Source organism: Vigna angularis, chromosome 5, assembly GCF_016808095.1.
Source record: "Vigna angularis cultivar LongXiaoDou No.4 chromosome 5, ASM1680809v1, whole genome shotgun sequence".
Lineage (NCBI taxonomy): Eukaryota > Viridiplantae > Streptophyta > Magnoliopsida > Fabales > Fabaceae > Vigna > Vigna angularis.
In genome coordinates this window covers 26,004,434-26,023,954 of record NC_068974.1, presented here as the reverse complement: position 1 = coordinate 26,023,954, position 19,521 = coordinate 26,004,434, and the positions used below count along the sequence as shown (strand labels likewise).

Genomic DNA, 19,521 nt, shown 5'->3' with positions numbered 1-19,521 from the left:
TTTGTTTGTTTTGGTTCTGTTCTAGTTGCATTATAAGGATTGATTGTTGAATGTTTGAGTGATGTGAGAGACTAAGTGCATTGATTAAGTGAGAGTGTATAGAGTAAGTGGAAAAAATATGAGATTTGAAAAATTGAGAGTTGAAGTTGAGAGGCATTGATGGTGGACGCTTAGGGTAAGCTAGGAAGAAGGAGATTGAGTATCGCGCATGCCGCTCAGCGCCAGCTACCGCTGAGCGCGAACGCTACAGATTTTCTCTTTGTGTCTTTAAAAAGTTGGGCTCAGCGGGGGTTGGCCCATTAGGTATTTTTCTAACCCTAGGGCGCATCTAGGCCGCCACTTTCAGCCTCCATTCTTCCCAAGCACTCTCCAAAGGATTCTCTCCACTTTTTCCTTCATCCCTCTTCATAAAAACCCTTTCTCCACCCATTTTTACATCAATTCTCCATTCAAGTTTGGGGTTTTGTGAGAGCACTACTTTTAGGGGTTAATTTCTTCAAATTCATTGAACATTCTTCATGCATTAAGCATCTCCACCTAAGTAAGGACATGCATTTTACATTCTAGGATTTTGAAAGCATGATTTTGAATGAATATGGTTGTCTAAGCATGATTCTTGAGGGATTTTGATGTTTATGCATGATTGGATGAAATAATCACTGTTTGGACCGATTAAATTGCTTGATTAAGGACTGGAACTAGGAAAAATGCGTGTGGGTGGAGATTAGAAGTCAGCTAGGGCAATTATGCAGAAAAAAAAACTCTTCGCCGCTCAACGCCAGTTACTGTTGAGCACGATTTATGCAGAAGTGTGATTTATGTGCTTTCTTGCTGTTTCTTTGCACAGGTGACGTTGAGGGCTCCTATTCTGCCTTCAACGATGATAGGAAGAGTGGTAGGAAGTTGTTTGTGGTTTACTAATGCTTAACAATATTTCTTGTGGTTTTGTGAATTGTGTTTGATGTAGGGATGACCTCCTCATCAGGTAAAAGAATCAAGACTGTGGGAGCCAAGAGGAAGGAACTAGAACGTCCTTATTCTAATAAGTTCCTTTCCCGTAAGACATGAGCAACACTTACTCATTGTCCAAGATAGCATGGCCAGAGGAGCAGGCATAGGCCAGTAGAGCTGGAGCAGCTGAAGCTCCATCTATGGAGGAAGATGATGAGGATGATGATTTTGAAGATGCTGAAGAAGGAGAGGAGGAAGACTCTGATGATAGCATGAGTTGATGAGGAGCTGAGATAACATCTACTAATGGATGCTATCAGTACTAGAGCAGGATTTTTCTTATCTTTTGTTTTATATTATTGAACTTATTTGCTTCTGTTTTTAGAATAGGTAGTGATGTACTCAATTTGAAACCTATATATGATGTGGTGGTTTGATATTGATCTATGTGTGATGAGTATTGTTTGATGATGCTTTGAGATTGATTGATGTTGAGATGTTGCATAGGATGCTTGATATACAGGTGATTGTTCACAAACTTGTGAACAGATGCATGATGTTATGATTGTGGTTATGATGCTAAGTAGAATGTGTATTTGATGTATGTGGAACATGAATTAACTTGTGTGAGGTTTTCAACTCCAGAGTATTTTTGTGAATGATGACTATTACTTTGAAAGCATGAATGATTTTGCCCATGTTTCTATGATTGAACTACTTGCTTACTTGTGTCACATGATCAAGGCCATTTTTTATTACCCTTTTTCTTAGCCAATGCATGATTTGTACCCAAATGAAAAAATGCATGAAGTGTTCTACCTTTTTTGAACCTCGAGCCTTAAACAGATCCTTTGTGAAAATCTTTACCTTAAGTTAAGTTGAGAATCATTGTGTGGTATTGATAAAGGTATAAGTTTGGGGTTGTTGGGAGAATTGAAAAGGAAAGTAATGAAAAGCATTGAGCTAAGTGTTGAGCAAGTATGAAAAAAAGAAAAGAAAATAGAATGTAAAGAAAGAAAAGCTCAATGTAAAAAGGGGAAAGTTGAGAATGAGTGAGATTGGTTTGTCTAAAGAGAGATTGTATTTGAATGATAAATTTATGAATGACTCTCTTAACTCAAGGATTTTGTGATCTTGAAAAACCAATTTTTCTTCTTAGCCCAACCATGTTACAAGCCATAGAAAGTCCTTGTGATGATACTTGTCTGTGAGTATGATTGATTGTGGTAAATGAAAGGCAATTTTGTAGTATGTGACATTTGGATAGTAGAGTGAAAGAGTGACATCTATATACACGTGTGTGATTGAGTGAAACACTTTGTCTGGTGAGCAAGAATTCCATGAATACATATAAATTTGTGCTTAGTTAATTGATCATTCATGAAGATAACATCTATGGGATATTATGTGATTATGTGAACATCATGATGAGTGATTATTAATCAAAGCATGTGCACATCTTGATTGAATTCTATTTGATGAGCTGAATTGAGTAATTACTTGTCTTAGAAGAAAGAGTTTTTGATTGTGTTGAACCATTGCATTGGTTGGTGGAAGATTGAGTTACATCTTGTTTGCTTAAGGACAAGCAAAGTTCTAAGTTTGGGGTTGTGATAACGGTTGAAATACCGTTATTTTTATACTTAATTTTGATAATAAATCAACCCTTTTTGACTTAGAAACATGTTTTTGCTTTAGTTTTGTGAATAAGAGAGTTGAAGGTGAATTTAATGGTTTTGTGTTAGATTCCCTTGATTTTATAGGCTATTGGAATGATTTGAAAGAAGAGTTAAAGTACCGAATGGTTGGAATGCAGAAAAGTCAACTAGAATGCAGAAAAGTCAACCAGAGTGCAGAAAAGTCAACCAGAATGTAGAAAAAGTTACGTTGAGCGCCAGTTTTGAGTGTCGCAGCTATCGCTGAGCGTCGACGACGTGGGCATGGGCCAATTTTCCGTATTTTTAATAAACTATATAAGGGTTTAGTCGACCTAGGGTTGAGATCTTTGGACAGAAAGAGGCGAAATTACACTCCTTCTACCCCTTAGAGACAGATTTTGGATGCGGAAGCTCCAATCTTCAACTTTTAGGGTTCTATCTTTCATTCTTTTCATTATTTTCATCTAGTTTCACCATGTCTATGGTGAACTAAACCTCCATTGTTGTTGGGGAAACGATGTAATCCTTTGAAAATGTCATGTATTGAATTGATTCTTGATTATATATGCTTTACTTCATTAATTGTTAGGGTTTTTCCTCTATACTCTATGCATGCTTTGTTTAACTCATTCAATTGCATGATTATTGATTTTGTCACTATGGACACATATGAGAAAATCTAGAACTGAGGAAATTCTCCCGAAAGCAATATTACCTAGACATAGGAATAGAAGGATTGGTTGCCTTTAAGCTTTTGTGCGAATGTAATGCATGATTAATTGCTAGGGATACAAGACATTGTAAAGCAGTAATTAGGATTAGGCTTTCTTCACCGAGACATCGGGTTTAAGGTAAATTAGAAAGTGACATTAACATTAATGAAGAAAGATGAATTCATAAATACATAAGAGTGGATAAGATAAGTCGAAAACCCCAACAACATAATCATTTCATATTTTACATCAATCACTTTTGCATCTTTCAATCCAATTGATCAACACTTGCATTCATGTTTACTTTTCCGTAATATAAATACAACAATTTCGTTTACAAGTCTTATTTAATCAAGAAATCACATAACTGTTTAGGCCTTGAGTCTCTTAGAAAACGATATTTAGTCTTATCATTTATTATTAGTTGATGTGATTCGGTACACTTGCTGAAATGTTAACAAACACTTAAGACTTGACTTTGAGACATTATCAAAATTTCTTTTAGCTTTATGCTTGTTTACTATTTCTTTTTGTATATATAGTATTCAATATTTTTATATTTTTCAATTTAATATATGTTATTTTAGTTCTTTTCCGACCATCATTATTTATTTGTATTCATATATTAAAAAAATATGAAAATATAAAATAATATTATTGAAAATATATAACAACAAGTAATCTTTATTATTTTAAAATGTATTAAATAATGACACCATCATAAGACTTAAGAATTGACTTCACACCATCCAGGATAGGTCGTGATAATACATTATTATCTACCATATTTGTAATAAAAATAATAAAAATCATATACCATTTACTTTAACTAAAATATACTTTTATAGCCTGAAAATGTATGAACAAAATTACAAAAGAATACAATCATATGACCTTGTTAATAAAAAAACTACAAATACTTTATTGAAAGATATAAAAATTTGGAGTTTTAATAAAATTTAATGAAGTCTAAAATTTATTATAAAATTCAAATATTAATTATTAATCCGAAGCAATTGAGTTCAAACTTAAAAAATTTCATCAATTTCGCAAACTTCGCGAAGGTTTTCGAATATGAATAAGTACTAATTTTTTTCCTTTTTACTTTTCCGGTACCTTGTTCTGTTCTGAGCAGACCATCTTCTTGTTAAGCAAGAAAGATACGGTGATGAAATACGGTCGTGGATCACACGCACCCAACAGAGGTTCCAAATTCGCTTCCCTGTTATCAACTTCGTAGCTCACTTTCCTATTCTCGAGAGATGGTGGTGCTTCCCGTGGTGAAGCTGGCAACACTCGCCCTCAAAACCGCGTGTAAACCAATCGCCAGCAGGCTCAAGAAGGAGGCCGGTTACCACCCTAAGTTTCGCAGCTTCATAATCGCCATTGCCCAGGTCCCACTTTTCTTTCTCCCTCCCGCACGTGTCTTATTTCCGTTTTCACACTCGCACGTGGGTTATTCTGTGCTGTGTGTGACTCTGGTTCTTCCTTGGCTCAGGCCAATCACAGATTGACGACGAGAGTGCAGAGAAGAATCTACGGTCGTGCCACCGATGTTGCAATCCGTCCTTTGAACGAGGAGAAGGCTGTGCAAGCTGCTGCGGATTTGCTTGGAGAACTCTTTGTGTTCTCGGTAATGATAACATAACGTTTTCCTGCTTCATGTTGTGCTTCATACCATTACTATCATGTTCGTTATGTGTCGAGCATTGTCTTCAACCTGTTTGTGTGTTTTACTGTTTTGATCATCACTGAATTCTGATAGAAGGAAATCCCACTTTGATTAGTGATAACGCTAAAATAGCATTTACGTGATTGACAAATCTTGAGGTATTTTTGGATAAACTTTTTCATAAAGAGAAAAAGAAAAATTATATATAGACTAAAAGTAATTTATATATAAGTTAGAAAATAGAAACACTAATATGATATATTTTTGTAAATTAAATTATATATAAGTTAATTTTATTTTATGGAGAAACTAATTTCGTTTTTCTTTCTTATTTTGTTCTTCAATACATCTATGTGAAATTTATAGAAACATACTCTTAGATCAAGAATTAACTTTTTAATTGAGTTTGGTTCAAGTTCAAATTATTAGACAGTGCCGAAACTTATCAGTGTGGTTGTTGTATGGCATATCGTTTTCTTTTTTATTAGGTTATTCTCAATTTTAGAAATTTCACGCTTGCAATATTCTTCGGTATAGTATGTATACAGTTCAATGGACATGTTCCCCCATTGTTTTAAGACTTTTTCTCAGACTAGTTCGACTCAGTTGAAAGGTACTAAAGTCTGGTCAACGATTGTTTCTACCAACTATAGAAATTGGGTTGTGTTAATTCGACCTTAGGTTCAACATATCAGTTACTTGTTCCCAATTCCTTGGTATCGGTATAGTACATATGGGTAAGGGGCAATCCTTACCCATTAGCTAGTTGGGTCTAGTTGTGAAAGTATGGTTCTCGACCCCTACATACGGAAACACTATGAATTCCACTATAAATTCTAATTTATATATATATATATATATATATATATATATATATATATATATATATATATATATATATATATATATATTTCTAATAAGAGCACTCTGGACCAATGTTGAAGATCTTTTGACTACCATTTGAATCTGTACAAATGACACTTCTGTTCATTAAACTGATTGACCCTTTAGATAGTTGTTTGAAAAGTTTTCCTTTAAAAGTACAGAAGGGATAACTTATGTTATGGAAGAGTCGGTTCACCTTCTTTCAAACTTTGCAGGACATATATAAAACTTCATAGAAATAAAAGATCAAATAGTTTGTGTGCATTTTTTCCCGTGTTTGTTTTCATATTGAAAGATGAATTCCCAGTTTGGTTAGCTTTGATCCAAGTAGAGATGAGATAATCTGTCCCGTATTTAGTCCCTTCAAAAGGAATATGTTATAACCCCTTTGTCAGATTAGGGTTTTTAACTCTTTCAGAGTTTAGTTTTCAGTTATTTGGTTTGTAACAAATATGTTGTTTGGGTTATAAAAACCCTAACTTTTGATAGTAATGGTAAGTAGAAATATTCAGATTACTGTGTTGAAAATTGTGCAGTGTTACCTGAGTTCAGGCAGTATTAGCCGTGAGTTGTGTCGTTGCACTGCTGTAAGGAAAGGAGGCAGTGGGAAAATTGATAGAATAGGTTGTAATCACGTGAAGAGGTGGAAACGGTGAAAGATTGTGACTGGAAGAGGTGGAAAAGGTTGAAGACAGTCAATTGAAGGAAGAGAGTGACAAAGGAAATTCAGTATAAAGAAGGAGACCGTTACAGAATACCATTAGTGAATGCTAGCCGTATATGGCAGGGAAAGCTACTGTTCCTTAAATATATGCACAAGGTACTGGGAATTGAATTAATAGATTTGACTTGTGCAGAGACACCTTGGATGAATATTTTGTTGGGAAGGTCTCAGCTCCTCAATATTAGACGTTCGTTCAATTCATTGCCCAAAAATTCGGTCATATTAGCTTGCTTTTTATTGCCTCTGGTATTAAATTGAGTTATGGTTAATTCTAGGATGTTTTAAGAGAATGCTTGTGTACTTTTCAATTTACTCCCACGAAGCACCTAAGCCAAATAGAGCCATTCTATGAAAAGCTGTCTATGGCCTGTGTGTATGTTTTTGCCATTGTCTAAAAGTATTTATAAACTTGTGTAGGCTAGGTTCTTAATGGACTTCCCTTGTCTAATAGAAGAGAAGAAAAAGATTTAAACCAGAAAATGAGATTTGAATTATATTATTTGAGTGTGTGAAAGAGTCCTCTACGATCAAAGTTGTTCTGATTTTAAAAACTACTAGGCTTTGTATGTATTAACCAACAAATATCTGTCTGAATGGTAGCATCCAAGATTACTGTCGACCATATGAAGATTGTGATTTGATAACCAATGTGAACAACTTGTTTGACTTTTAATCCCATTTCATTTTTGTGATTTTAAAAGAATATTGCAAATATATACGTACGAAGTTCTTACCATAAAATTGTAGAATTTCCACTTTCTTTCATCCATCTGTGCATCTATCTTTGTATCTGCCATCACCAATTTGTCTTCCTCATAACATAAAACAGGAGTTTTTGCACAACATAAATTTAATTTCCTTCTATTTAGGTTGCTGGAGCTGCTGTCATTTTTGAGGTGCAAAGAAGTTCAAGAGCAGAAGCAAGAAAGGAAGAAATACGTAGACAGGAAATACAGGTTGTCTTTCTGCCTTCTCTGTTATGGATGATCCTTTGTGAGGGTGAAAAGTTGAGGGATTCATTGAAGAAAAGTTGGTCTTGTAATCAAATATTTTCTCTGAATGCTATCAAGGATGGAGGTTTAAATTTGGATTTTTGCCATCTCATCTACGCTATACTTTTACCAACCTATCTATTTAGTCTTGTTTACTTTCATTGGAATTGGAGGAAAAAGTTATTGGGGGACCAAAAATATTCTAAATCTCATGGACGTACTCAAGTTTTTGTGACTTTGCACTTTTGCAGGCAATACAGACGAGGAATGAAGAGTTGGCTAGAGAAATGGAACTTCTTGCACACAAACTTGAAAAGCTGGAACAACTTTCTAGAGGCCGAGGATTATTTGGCACTCTTAACTTCGGACCCACTCATGTCTCCGAAAATACAAAATCCAATTGATTGCTGCAACTAAGCATTGACCACAGATTTTGTTAAACAAACCATTGCTCTTGGTTTGGAAAGGAAACATAACTGATAAAATAGCAGAACACATAAATTCTGCCTGCTAATTACAATTTTCTAGGCTTTGGATGATCTATACATATGTTTCCTCCAAAATTTTGTTCATCCTCATGGTAGCTCAAATGATATTGTAATTTGTAGCAATTGTCTGATATTCTATAAAACAAATACAAATCAGATACAAGTTGTTTCCTTGGCTCTTAATGAAATACTACATATAAAATATAACCTTAAATGAGTTAGACTACATGATATAATTTATATTGATGTTCTGCAGTGCCACCTGATATACCAGAAAGAAAAATACAGTGCAGTGTATAGAAAACAACCGAAATACAGCTAAATATGATTTAATTAATAAAAATTTAAGAATATATAAAATTGATTAAATACGATTTAATAAAAAATTGATAAATCAAATTTTAGATATAATTTAATAGGATTTACTTTGTTACTAGAAATAAAAATGGAATTTAGTTTTTATTAAATAGAAACAAAAGCTAAATGTGGGTGTTGGGCGAAGATAGAATAAAACTAACTTCAAAATATAGATATTGAAGTGAGAAGCTTACTTTCAAAACTTAAGAGAGAGGTGGCACCAATTTAATTTTAGGCTTAATACCTCTTTTGGTCCCAAGAAAGAGGGGGAATGTTCAAAGTGGTCCTACCTTTTTAAAAAAGTTGAAAACTGTCTTAAGTTGTGAAAAAACGAGTCAAGTTAATCCTTTTTGCTTATGGCGTCAAAAATGTAACGATGTAATGTCCTTCTGGACAAAACATAATGACCTCTCCAGTTCTTGTCATTATGTGGCACTGTGAGGTTAAATGACGTGTCAATTTTGAATTTTTAAAATTAAAGTTAATGATGTGGGAATGTTTTAACATAGCGTTAAAAGAAAAAAGATTTAGGTTAGAATCAATTCGTGATTTGGGGTTGAAGAATTTGGTGAAAGTGGTGTTGAAATTAGGATCGTGGTGTTTTGTTGAAGGTGCAATTTCAAGAGCGTAGCTGAGGTCAGTGTTTTTCTTTGTATAATTTTGTGATTCCTATCTCGCCACTACCACTTTCCTCACCTCAATGGTGACGCATAAAGCAAATGGCCATGGCTAGGGGTTTTGAGACTCACACGAGAGAAGAACAAGTGAGAAACAGGATGCAAAAAACAAATTGGGGATTTTCCAATTTAGGGTTTTTCCAATTTGGAATAAGGATTTTTGATTGAGTTTCTTTCGCGGTGGCACCAGAATAGAAGGACACTAAAAAATTGGGGATCTTCCTTAGGGTTCCAAAATTGGGGCTTTTTCCAAATTAGGGTTTCTTAACAAATATAATCAGGATTTTCAGATATTATAAAAAGAAATACTTTATCGGGTTTTAATTTCCTTTTTTTAATCAAACTATAATAATTCTTCCTGTTGTTTGCCTTCTGCTTGTATCATTCAACCTGTGTAAACCACTCTTTCAAGTAAAGAAAGTGGTACAACTTTCATAAACCACTCTTTCAAGTAAAGAAAGTGGTACAACTTTCATAAGCCACTATCAATCACTGTAATAAGAGCTAAATGACTATGAACCTTAAGCACGAACAAGGGAACAATGGATCAAAATTCACTACAGATATATAATTTGTAATCAATTAAAGAACCCCAAATTTGGTTCATGCTATCTTGCCCCTAGGAAGAAGTCATTCCTATCTCGTCACAACCACTTTCCTCACCTCAGGGACCAAGTTGCACGAACCCAAACCCTAACCCCTATTTTTTAACCTTTGCCAAAACATTATCACGTAATCAATTTTTTTGTCCCAATTTTAATTTTACATGTCATTTAACCTCACAGTGCCACACAATAACAAAAACTAGATATGTCATTATGTTTTGTCTAGGGGGACACCTACACCGTTACATTTTTTATGTCATAAGAAAAAATGATTAACTTGACCCGTTTTTTCACAACTTAGGACCATTTCTATTTTTTTTAAAAAGGTAGGACTACTTTGAACATTCTTCCCCTTTCGAGGAACCAAAAGAGGTATTAAGCCTTAATTTTAAAAAGAACTCTCCTTTTAAGCTTTCGTGGGAATCTGGTTCCACGAGTCATATATTAACACACCAAGATTAGTCTCAGTGTGAATCCATAAAGTTTTAGGATCATCACAGTCAATTAAAGTATATTTTCTAAGGGTGTGTTCACTTTATAATATTGATTAAGGGAGAGTGGGTAGATGAATTTGAAAGGATTTGAGAGTGAATTGATTGTTGTTCTTTTAGAGAATTTGGAGGTGAGTGAGAGTGAATTTGAAAGTAAATTTTGTGAAAATTAGTGTAGAATTTCACCGATACAAGTTATAACAGATAAAAAAATTGTTTAATTGGTAAAAATTAAAGATTACCAAAATACTCCTAATTATAAAAGTTATATAAAATAATAATTTTTAATGTTATATTTAATTGTAAAAATGTTTATAAGGAGAAAAAAAATAAAAATTAATTTTTACAGATTATATCTATATTTTAATTTGAATTTTACTAATCAATAAAGTAAAATAATATTAATTATTTTTGTAATTATGTCTTTTATGACGTGAGTTATTATAAATTTTTAAAAAATAATAATCAGGTTATTAAAAAGTTAAAATTAAAATTAATTTCAATGTAAAAAATTATTTATACGTTTTAAAATTATCTTAAATAGTTAAATCAAAAGAAATATGGTTGCTGATATAAAAATTGTTACATAATAAGAAACTGGTAAATTTAACTAAATGACATTAAATTATGTAATATGAAAATAAAAAAAATAACGAAGGAAAGTTACTTTAATTATGTATAATGTAAAAATAAAACAAATTTAATGTTAAAAGAAACATTATATAAAAAATTTGCTGTGAAGCTATGTGGGGGGAGGAATAATTGTGCTTTGTTAAATGCTGTGCTTAGAAAGAGGGTTTTCATCATAATTATCCTCAAAAAACGCAGTTGATCTTGTAAATCAATCTCCTCCAATTCTTCTTAACAGTATTTTCTCTTCAAACAAACATAGTATAAAACGAACGTAGTATAAGGGAATTTACAGTTCAGAAGAATTAGCAAGAACGATTGACAATTTAAAATCTTCTAGTTTTGAAGCATTTATACGTAAAAGAAGACGATTATTTGAAATGATTTCCGATATATCAATTTCTTTGAATTAGGGATGATATATAGATATTTAAATTGATTTAAATTAAATCTCATTTTTATTCTTTTACAATTTTAATAATTTCAATTTTCATATATAAAATATTATAATATTATGTACTGGAATTCAGTTTTGTTTCGTTAATAACAGTAATATTAAAATAAAAATAATCATAAATAATAAAATAATAATTTTGAATTTTTGAAATTTCAATTTTTAATTTTAATTGTTTATATTTTGATATTTATTATGTTTCAAATTGTATCTAAGCAAAATATTTTTTTATTAGATATGGTTATTTTAAAAAAAATATTTTTTAAACATTATTATTTGATTTTATTTAAATATAAATTTATTTTATTTTCAAAATTAATTTTAATCTTTTTTCTTTATAATCTTTTTTATCAATAAATATATTATTAATAAATATCATTTATATTATTTTTATATTTCAATAATTTTTACTTTATATCAATTAAAATAATTTTTTATCTATTATATTTATTAAATCTTTTACAAAAATTTATAAATTTTATTTCTAAATTTATTATGAATCACATTTTAATTTTTTGAATAATAATATCACGACACATTTTTACCTTTATTTAACATAAATTATAAAAATAAAATAATTAAAAAGTATAAATTTTTATATTATTTATAAAATAAAAATAAAAAATAAATAAAAATAATGACATACTTAGACGTGTCAAAAAAATCTTTTATTAATATCTTTTAAAGAAAAATAAACAGAAAAACTTTTCTTCTTTTTCATTATTTTTATACCTTATTTAAGGAAAAGTATTCATTATTTTTATGCTGTGTTATAAATGTGATTTACAACCTTTATACATAACACTCAGCTTTTTCTGTATGTAATGTCAATCAAGTCTGATCCACCCACTTCTGCAGGTTTTATAAACAGCAGAAACCGTACAAACGAAACTACCCTTCCAAAGCTAACAACATAACACAAAGGATAAAACCCTAATGACAGAATGCAACGTATAAGCAACATGTTATTTATTTTGCAAATATTTGGAGACTAGTTATAGCTCTTATAATTAAAGAATACATAAAGTTTTTTTAATTAATTTCTAATAATGTTTACTTTTTATCGAATGTATATGTTTTCTAGTTCATTGATAAAGTTACATTTTAAATTAAAATTATTTTCTTCTTTAAGTATTAAATATATTCTTTTATTTACATCTTATTACTAATCTTATTTTTTCAATGAAATTATGTTACTATAATGTTTTATATTTTGTGTATCAAAATTAAATCTAATATATTTTATTTTTGCCTTTGTCTAAACATTATGTATGATAGATATACAATGATACATTTAAATAGCTTTTACTTTGCTCTAAATAAAAACTTAAAATTTAAGATTAAAATAAATAATCTAATCAAACATATTGAAATGACAAAAATATTATTCTCAACAAAAATAAATTGAACCACAAAAATTCTCTTAAAAGTATGATGAATATTTAAAGGACTAGCTTAATTGTAGTTTTTTTTGGTGAATTACAATAGAGCAGTCATCCCACCTCTGGAAAGTTTTTTCCTACACTTCCAAAATTCTAATATTATCTCTTCCTTTAATAAGTATCGAAATTCGAAAACTGGTCAAGAAACTTACTTAAACAGTTTTGTAGATAGTTTTTTTCATTTTAATTTTTTTAATTTACTTTTTATTTAATAATAGTAATAATGAAAAATAACAATAAAATATATTAAAAAAATTTAAAAATTTAATATTTTAAAATTAGAAACAAATTTGAAAATTTTTTTTATTTAAATTTAATAATAGAAAAATTATTTTTCTTACCTAATAAATATTTAATAAATTTATTATTTTTAAATAATTTTGTATAAAATAATATTTTTATTAATAATAATAATATTTTTTATTACTAAATTAAAATAAATATTTTTTTAATTTAAAATAATAAATTTTGTTTTTAATTTTTTAATATGTTTTATTATTATTATTTTTTATTATTAATAAATAAAAAACATAAAAATAGACTAAAAAATTAAAAAAAAGAATTTTTTAGTTGACTTTTCGAAAGTTGATAAAAAATTCTTTTTTTTAAAAATCTTTCTTAATCAATTTTTAAAAATCGGTTAAATAATTTTTTTAATTGGTTTTTTAAAATCTGTAATTATTAATTAAAAAGATAATATTAAAATTTTAGAGATAGAGAATAAACTTTAGAGGTGGGGAGAGAACTGCTGGTGGTTACAGTAAAGACATTTACTGTGACAAAACAAGTTAAAGTATGATAAGGAATAATTAGAAAAGGCACAGACCAAAATTTCTTGCGTCTAATTGAAGTTTCCAAGGTGCAAAAGATCACCACATCATTAATATTATTATTTATTATTAATAATAAATAGAAAAATAAAATAAAAATCTGCAAATTCAACGTAGGAATTGAGGGCTTCCATTTCCACGATTGGCTTCTCTGAGTCTCTCTCACTCGTCGTGAGCTGATCCCAGTGGAGCCGTCATCTACAGTCATCTTTCCCCTTTCTACGTCGTCGTTTTGCACCCCATTGCTCCCTTCTCTCCAATTCAAGATCAAAGGTAAAATACCCATCGAGCTAATTTCGGTTGAACTTGTTTTAAGTTCAACGTAGATGTAGAAAGCCCCAAACTTTGTCAATTGGGTTGCTGTTTTTCATTTGGGTGCACCGTCAATGTTGATTTTTTTGTGTCACTTTTTTTTTTTCTGAAGAGTTTTATTGTGGATTGTGGTTTGATCAGTGACATGCATAAAACTAGATTCTGTTATGTACATGTTTGTGAAAAACGTTTGTCTAAGTTAGCCCAATGCTTACGAACTGAATCAGCCTCGGTTGCATGTTACATTTTTAAGATTTTTCTGATGTGATGTTATTTAATTGTGCTAATTAATGTCCTACATTGGTTATTGTGTGATAATTGTTCTAGGAAGGTATGATGAGAGAAAGTTCCAAGGGCAAGTTTGGATCCTCTTCTATTCAATCCATGAAGGAGAAGGAAAAACACCTGGTGGATAAAATTCAAGGGATTTTCAGCAATCTTCAGTGTGCAAGAAAAGAGGGCAGGGGTAGTGACATTGTGATCTTTGAGGAGCAGATGCATCAGCTTCTCCGCGAGTGGAAGGCGGAACTGGAGTCTCCAGCCACCTCCTTAGCTGTATGTATTTAGGTTTTCGGACATGGCTTATTATTATGTCTGTGCTTTCTTTGTTCATCTCAAAGAAGAGTTGACGGTTGTTGTAATATGTTCTGGCAATAACATTCTGTAGGATGGAAGCTTTGATTCGTTTACCAGTGAACTTGCCCAACTGTTGCAAGTGATTGAGGAGAAAGATGATGCAACTAGTCCATTAACAAAACCTGGGCCGTTGAAGACTGAGCTCCAAACAAGTAACATTAATGACAACAATTTTCAGTTTTTTCAGGAGGTAAGTTTCTTTAACTAGTGCAGGACTCATTTTTGTATTTGTGGTTTGTTTCCTTACCCTATTCACTAAACTTTACCAGCACTATTTTTCTTTATTATACTTGGCTGTTTGCTTTTGTTATATTTGAAGATGGAAATAATGTGTTTTGTTAATCCATACAAGTATTTTCTAAATGGTATCAATTCAACCATATGGAAAAATGTGCCAAGGTCAGGTGAAGCTTGTGTTTGCTGACTGAATTTTAGAGGTGTAAAAGTAGAAGGATTATATGTTTTAACTGGCGAATTTGGTTATATCATGCCAACACAGGACTTTTGGTTACATCAAAAGTGTTCACTTCAAATAGTTCGAGTGCTTTTCTTGGTACTAGATAGTTAACCAAAAAAAATATAAAATCAAGGAGAACTTTTGAAGTTATGAAACCCATTGGTTAAGATATTTTCCCAACTTTGTGTATATAGAAATTGAACACGAGTCCAACGCCATAAGTGCAAGGAACATCAAGTTGTTGAAAGTTTTAGTCAGAACATGCAGCCTCGTTTACATTTTAACTTCTAGGTTGCTTCCAACTTGTCAAACTTCATTGGTTGAGGGAGAGATACAGAAAAGTGAACCCTTATAAAATACATCTAGCTAGGAATAATTAACAACTTAATTGGTTAATGCTTGAGTGGTTTGTTGTTCCTAAAACAAATTCCTCTCTTGCAATTTTCTCAAAAAAAAAAAAAGAAAAAACTAATGCACATGTATAAAGAAATACATGCATGAACCAAAAGTTCTATTTTTTGAATAATATTTCTGTGCTTTAATAATTGGTACTTGGTATCTTGCAGAAACATTTTGATGATAACCAACCTCTAGGTCATAATTTCGAAGGCTCTGCTTCAACTCTGTACAACAATGCTTTTAATAACTCAGATATGGAACAGTTGGATTTTCATCCATTCAGTTTAAATCAAGATATGAATCACAACCAAGTTGGTCACAACTCTGATTTGATTGGTCAGGTGGATTTATATCAGGACCTCGGGCATAACACAGAAATTAAACACTCAGAATCAAATCAATTTAGCATAGAAGGTTTTGATTGTAGCCAATTCTTTGGAGCTGAGGATACTGTGCATCATGGAGAAAACATTATACCTAACATTCTTCCAAATATCTGCCCTCCACCATCTGCTTTCTTAGCTCCAAAATGTGCCCTGTGGGACTGTTTCAGACCCGCTCAAGGGGTAGAATGGTGCAGGAACTACTGTAGCAGTTGTCATGAGCTGTTGGCAAATAATGAAGGTCTTCCTGGCATGACTCCAATTTTACGACCAGGGGGCATTGGTGTAAAAGATGGTCCTTTGTTTGCTGCTGTTCTTGCGAAGACCCAGGGAAAGGAAGTGGGCATCCCCAGTTGTGAAGGCGCCGCATCAACTAAATCTCCCTGGAATGCTCCAGGTGAGTACACCAAATTTATTACCTCTCTGTTGTATATCACTGCTTCATTTTAGGATAAAGAATACACACATTGGTCATGTGAAAATCTTTGACATTGTTATCCAATCAGAGACTTTGATGTATTGAAAGTTTGTTGATTGTATTATAACTACCATAAAATTGTGCTAAGAATAATTTGGCTGATAATGTAGAACTTTTTACATTGACTGTGTGTATGAATTAAATTCTTAATTATGTTGAATTGTTCATTAAAGCTTCTCAAATTCTACCTTTAGGCTTGTCTAATGAATGGGTTATAGAAGAAATTGTTACTGTCCATGTTTTATTGTTTTTCATCTACATTGTTTAGGTTTGAAATGTTACCTTTTCTCTGGTGCAGAGTTCTTTGATCTTTCTTTTCTTGAGGGTGAAGCTATTAGGGAGTGGCTATTCTTTGACAAGCCTAGAAGGGCATTTGAAAGTGGAAACAGAAAACAAAGATCACTTCCAGATTACAGCGGACGCGGTTGGCATGAGTCAAGGAAGCAGGTGATGAAAGAACATGGAGGACAAAAGAGGTCCTATTACATGGACCCCCAGCCTCTTAGTTATCTGGAGTGGCATTTGTACGAGTATGAGATCAACAACCACGATGGTTGTGCATTATACAGACTAGAATTAAAGCTTGTTGAGAAAAAGAAAAGTCCTAAAGGAAAAGTGACCAAGGAATCTCTTAATGATTTACAGAACAAGATGGGACAGCTTACTGCTGCTGTTCTATCATCTGATGATGGAATACCCATCAAGGGAAAAACAAATGCCAAGTCTGAGAATGATGGATCTCCAGAAAATTAAATCAATACACAATCTGGTGATTTTACCATATGACTGACAAACTTGTACATATTTGAGGATATATCACAGCATGTGAAAGTTTCTTACTTTCCTTCATCAAGGTAAAAGGCAAATGGAATTCTCTTTTGGTAGAATGAGCTCACACTCTTGTGCTGAATTTGTCGTTAATTATACTTTTGATATTGGCGTTATTTGAAGTCTACTCATAAGAAATTCGTTATGTGCTTCATAGATTAGAAGTTAGATCTATGTTGTTAGGAAGACTCTGCATACTTTCTGATGGGTCAGTGGAAGACTCTGCAAATTTCTGACATATTCTTAAACTAATTAGCATTTATTTGGTTGTAAATGTTCTCTAATTTATGGATTATTTTCAACGTATATAAGTAGTACAATGCTGCAATTCCATGAGGGAATGCAAACTAGAGTGGGGAAAATTTATTGAAATGGTGAAATTTTCAATGTTGTTTTCGAAGAAAATGAGCTAAATATAATTTTTTTTTATCCATATGGCTAAATCCGTGGAATGCAGGACTTCAAAATAAGGAAGTTGGCTAATGAATTTATTATACAATGCAGTGAAAAAAATGTGTTTGCATGCATAACTTTTCTTACTTTTTTAATAGAAGTTGTTTGTGTGTACAATCTTGGTTTTTTAGTAATAGGCTGTTTTCATGGAGGATTTTCCCTTTTTCAATTAGAAAATGTGTTTCTATGCATAACGTCTATTTTTTTTTTTGCTTTTTTTTTTTTTATAAAAGGTATCAGAGATTTACAGCTTCTGTTTATTTATTTACTTACTACTTTTGTTTAATTTATTCTGTGTATACAAATTATCCTGTGTATATGAAAAAAAAAGTATTTATGAAAATTTGACAAGTTAATATTATTTTTTAGGTCTTCTTCGCTCTAGTAGTTTATTTGTGGAGTTTTAGCTAAAAGTAACCGACCTGCAGCAGGAGTGAAAACTTAAATATGATTAAAACCAACTTGTAATACGAAGTTTCATAAATGTCTTTATTTTGTTTCGGTTTATTGAAATAATATTCGGTATTTCTTTTAGTTAAGAAAAAAAAATCACATCTCCTCAAATTGTTTATTGTCTAAAAATTCATTAAATTCATAAAAATTATAATTTAGTAAGAAAATTTGGATTGTATAAAAAAAGTTCCAAAATGATAATATTAAATAAAAATTAAAAAACAACTTGGAGCCAATAAAATAAATTTCAATTTAAAAAATGCACGCATAGATAAAAAAATTCACATATTTTATCTAAGAAAATAAAAAATAACAAAAGTATTGTAAACATAAATGATAGAGAAGTTTTTGCTTAATAGATTAAACATGTAAAAACAGAAGTAGTGATATAAATGATTACTTCTACGAGGAAAACAAAATTAAAAACGTGCATGAAATATTATTTTTACTAAACAAAAAGAGAAAATAAGATATGGAAGAATTACTTCTATTTAAAATAAAATTCGTATATGCAAATACATTTTTAATAATAAAAGAAAAAAAGGAAAATTATTAATGCAAGTCATTCACTACATTATAATTAGCAGTTGTACATTAGAATACGAATTTATTTTATCTTTTCTGAAGTTTTGCTTCAAAATAAGATTTATCCATATATCATTAATTTTTTATACTTTTACCCTTTTTTTTCTAAGTGGAAGTGAAAATCACACTATTTTGTTTAATTCCCCCAAAGGTAAAGTTATTTAAACTAAGTAAAATAAAATGGAAAATAAAAAGAAACATTAAATAGAACGGAAAGTTCTAAACAAATACATTTTGTAACATTTATGCTAGATGATAGTAAAATCCTTAATACAACCATTTAAGATTAACGAAACTGAAATTTTCATTTATTTGTTTAAACAAGTCAAAAGTAAGATTCAAAATTCCATAATTAAATCAAAGTGTACATTATTTCACAAAATTCTTTATTTAAAATAAATTCATTTATAAAACAAGTTATTTTTTTAATCAATCTAAAGTTTTTTCAGTTAAATATTCTAATCAACGTTTCCAACAAAATCGGTTCCCTACATTTTCATACATATATACATACATGTATATACGTTTATTGTAGTTAAACACACATATGGAAGAATAATTAACATAAACAATAAACATATAATCAATAATATACATCAATAATAATATCTCACTGATGATATTACATACATTAACTCATTCACTATCAACAAATATTATACTGTCAATCAATAAAACTCCACCAAAGTAATCTACAAGCACCACATATTTAATAATAGAACAATCACTACAACAATTCTTTGAAATACTGATGAAAATAAATGTTAGTAAATTTAAATTATCAATAAATTTTAAAATTTTAATTATCGACATATTTTATTGATATATTTATTATTGACGACATATTTCATTTATTAATGAATTTTTTTCATCGGTAACATTCATTGATAATTTTAAATCTAAAAATTTGTCGCTAACATTTGTCAATAACTTAGAATATTTATTATTAACAGATTTGTCTGTCAATA

At 30.7% G+C, this 19,521-nt stretch overlaps 2 protein-coding genes across 3 annotated transcripts; both read left to right on the top strand.

The window, feature by feature from the left end:
* Positions 1-4,406: 4,406 nt before the first annotated feature.
* On the top strand, positions 4,407-8,235 carry LOC108339941 (uncharacterized). The gene is made up of 4 exons (XM_017577167.2): positions 4,407-4,716; positions 4,821-4,955; positions 7,473-7,559; positions 7,847-8,235. Exons 1-4 carry the CDS (start codon positions 4,585-4,587, stop codon positions 7,997-7,999), a joined length of 507 nt encoding a protein of 168 aa, XP_017432656.1. The 5' UTR covers positions 4,407-4,584; the 3' UTR covers positions 8,000-8,235.
* Positions 8,236-13,663: 5,428 nt separating this feature from the next.
* On the top strand, positions 13,664-17,336 carry LOC108338853 (transcription factor VOZ1). 2 transcript variants are annotated; one of them, XM_017575899.2, is made up of 5 exons: positions 13,664-13,842; positions 14,213-14,436; positions 14,549-14,707; positions 15,541-16,153; positions 16,533-17,336. In XM_017575899.2, the coding sequence occupies exons 2-5, from the start codon at positions 14,215-14,217 to the stop codon at positions 16,985-16,987; spliced, it is 1,449 nt and encodes a 482-aa protein (XP_017431388.1). In that variant the 5' UTR covers positions 13,664-13,842; positions 14,213-14,214; the 3' UTR covers positions 16,988-17,336. The 2 variants fall into 2 exon arrangements, with proteins under 2 accessions (XP_017431388.1, XP_017431387.1); XM_017575898.2 differs by having other exon boundaries at positions 14,209-14,436.
* Positions 17,337-19,521: the final 2,185 nt, after the last annotated feature.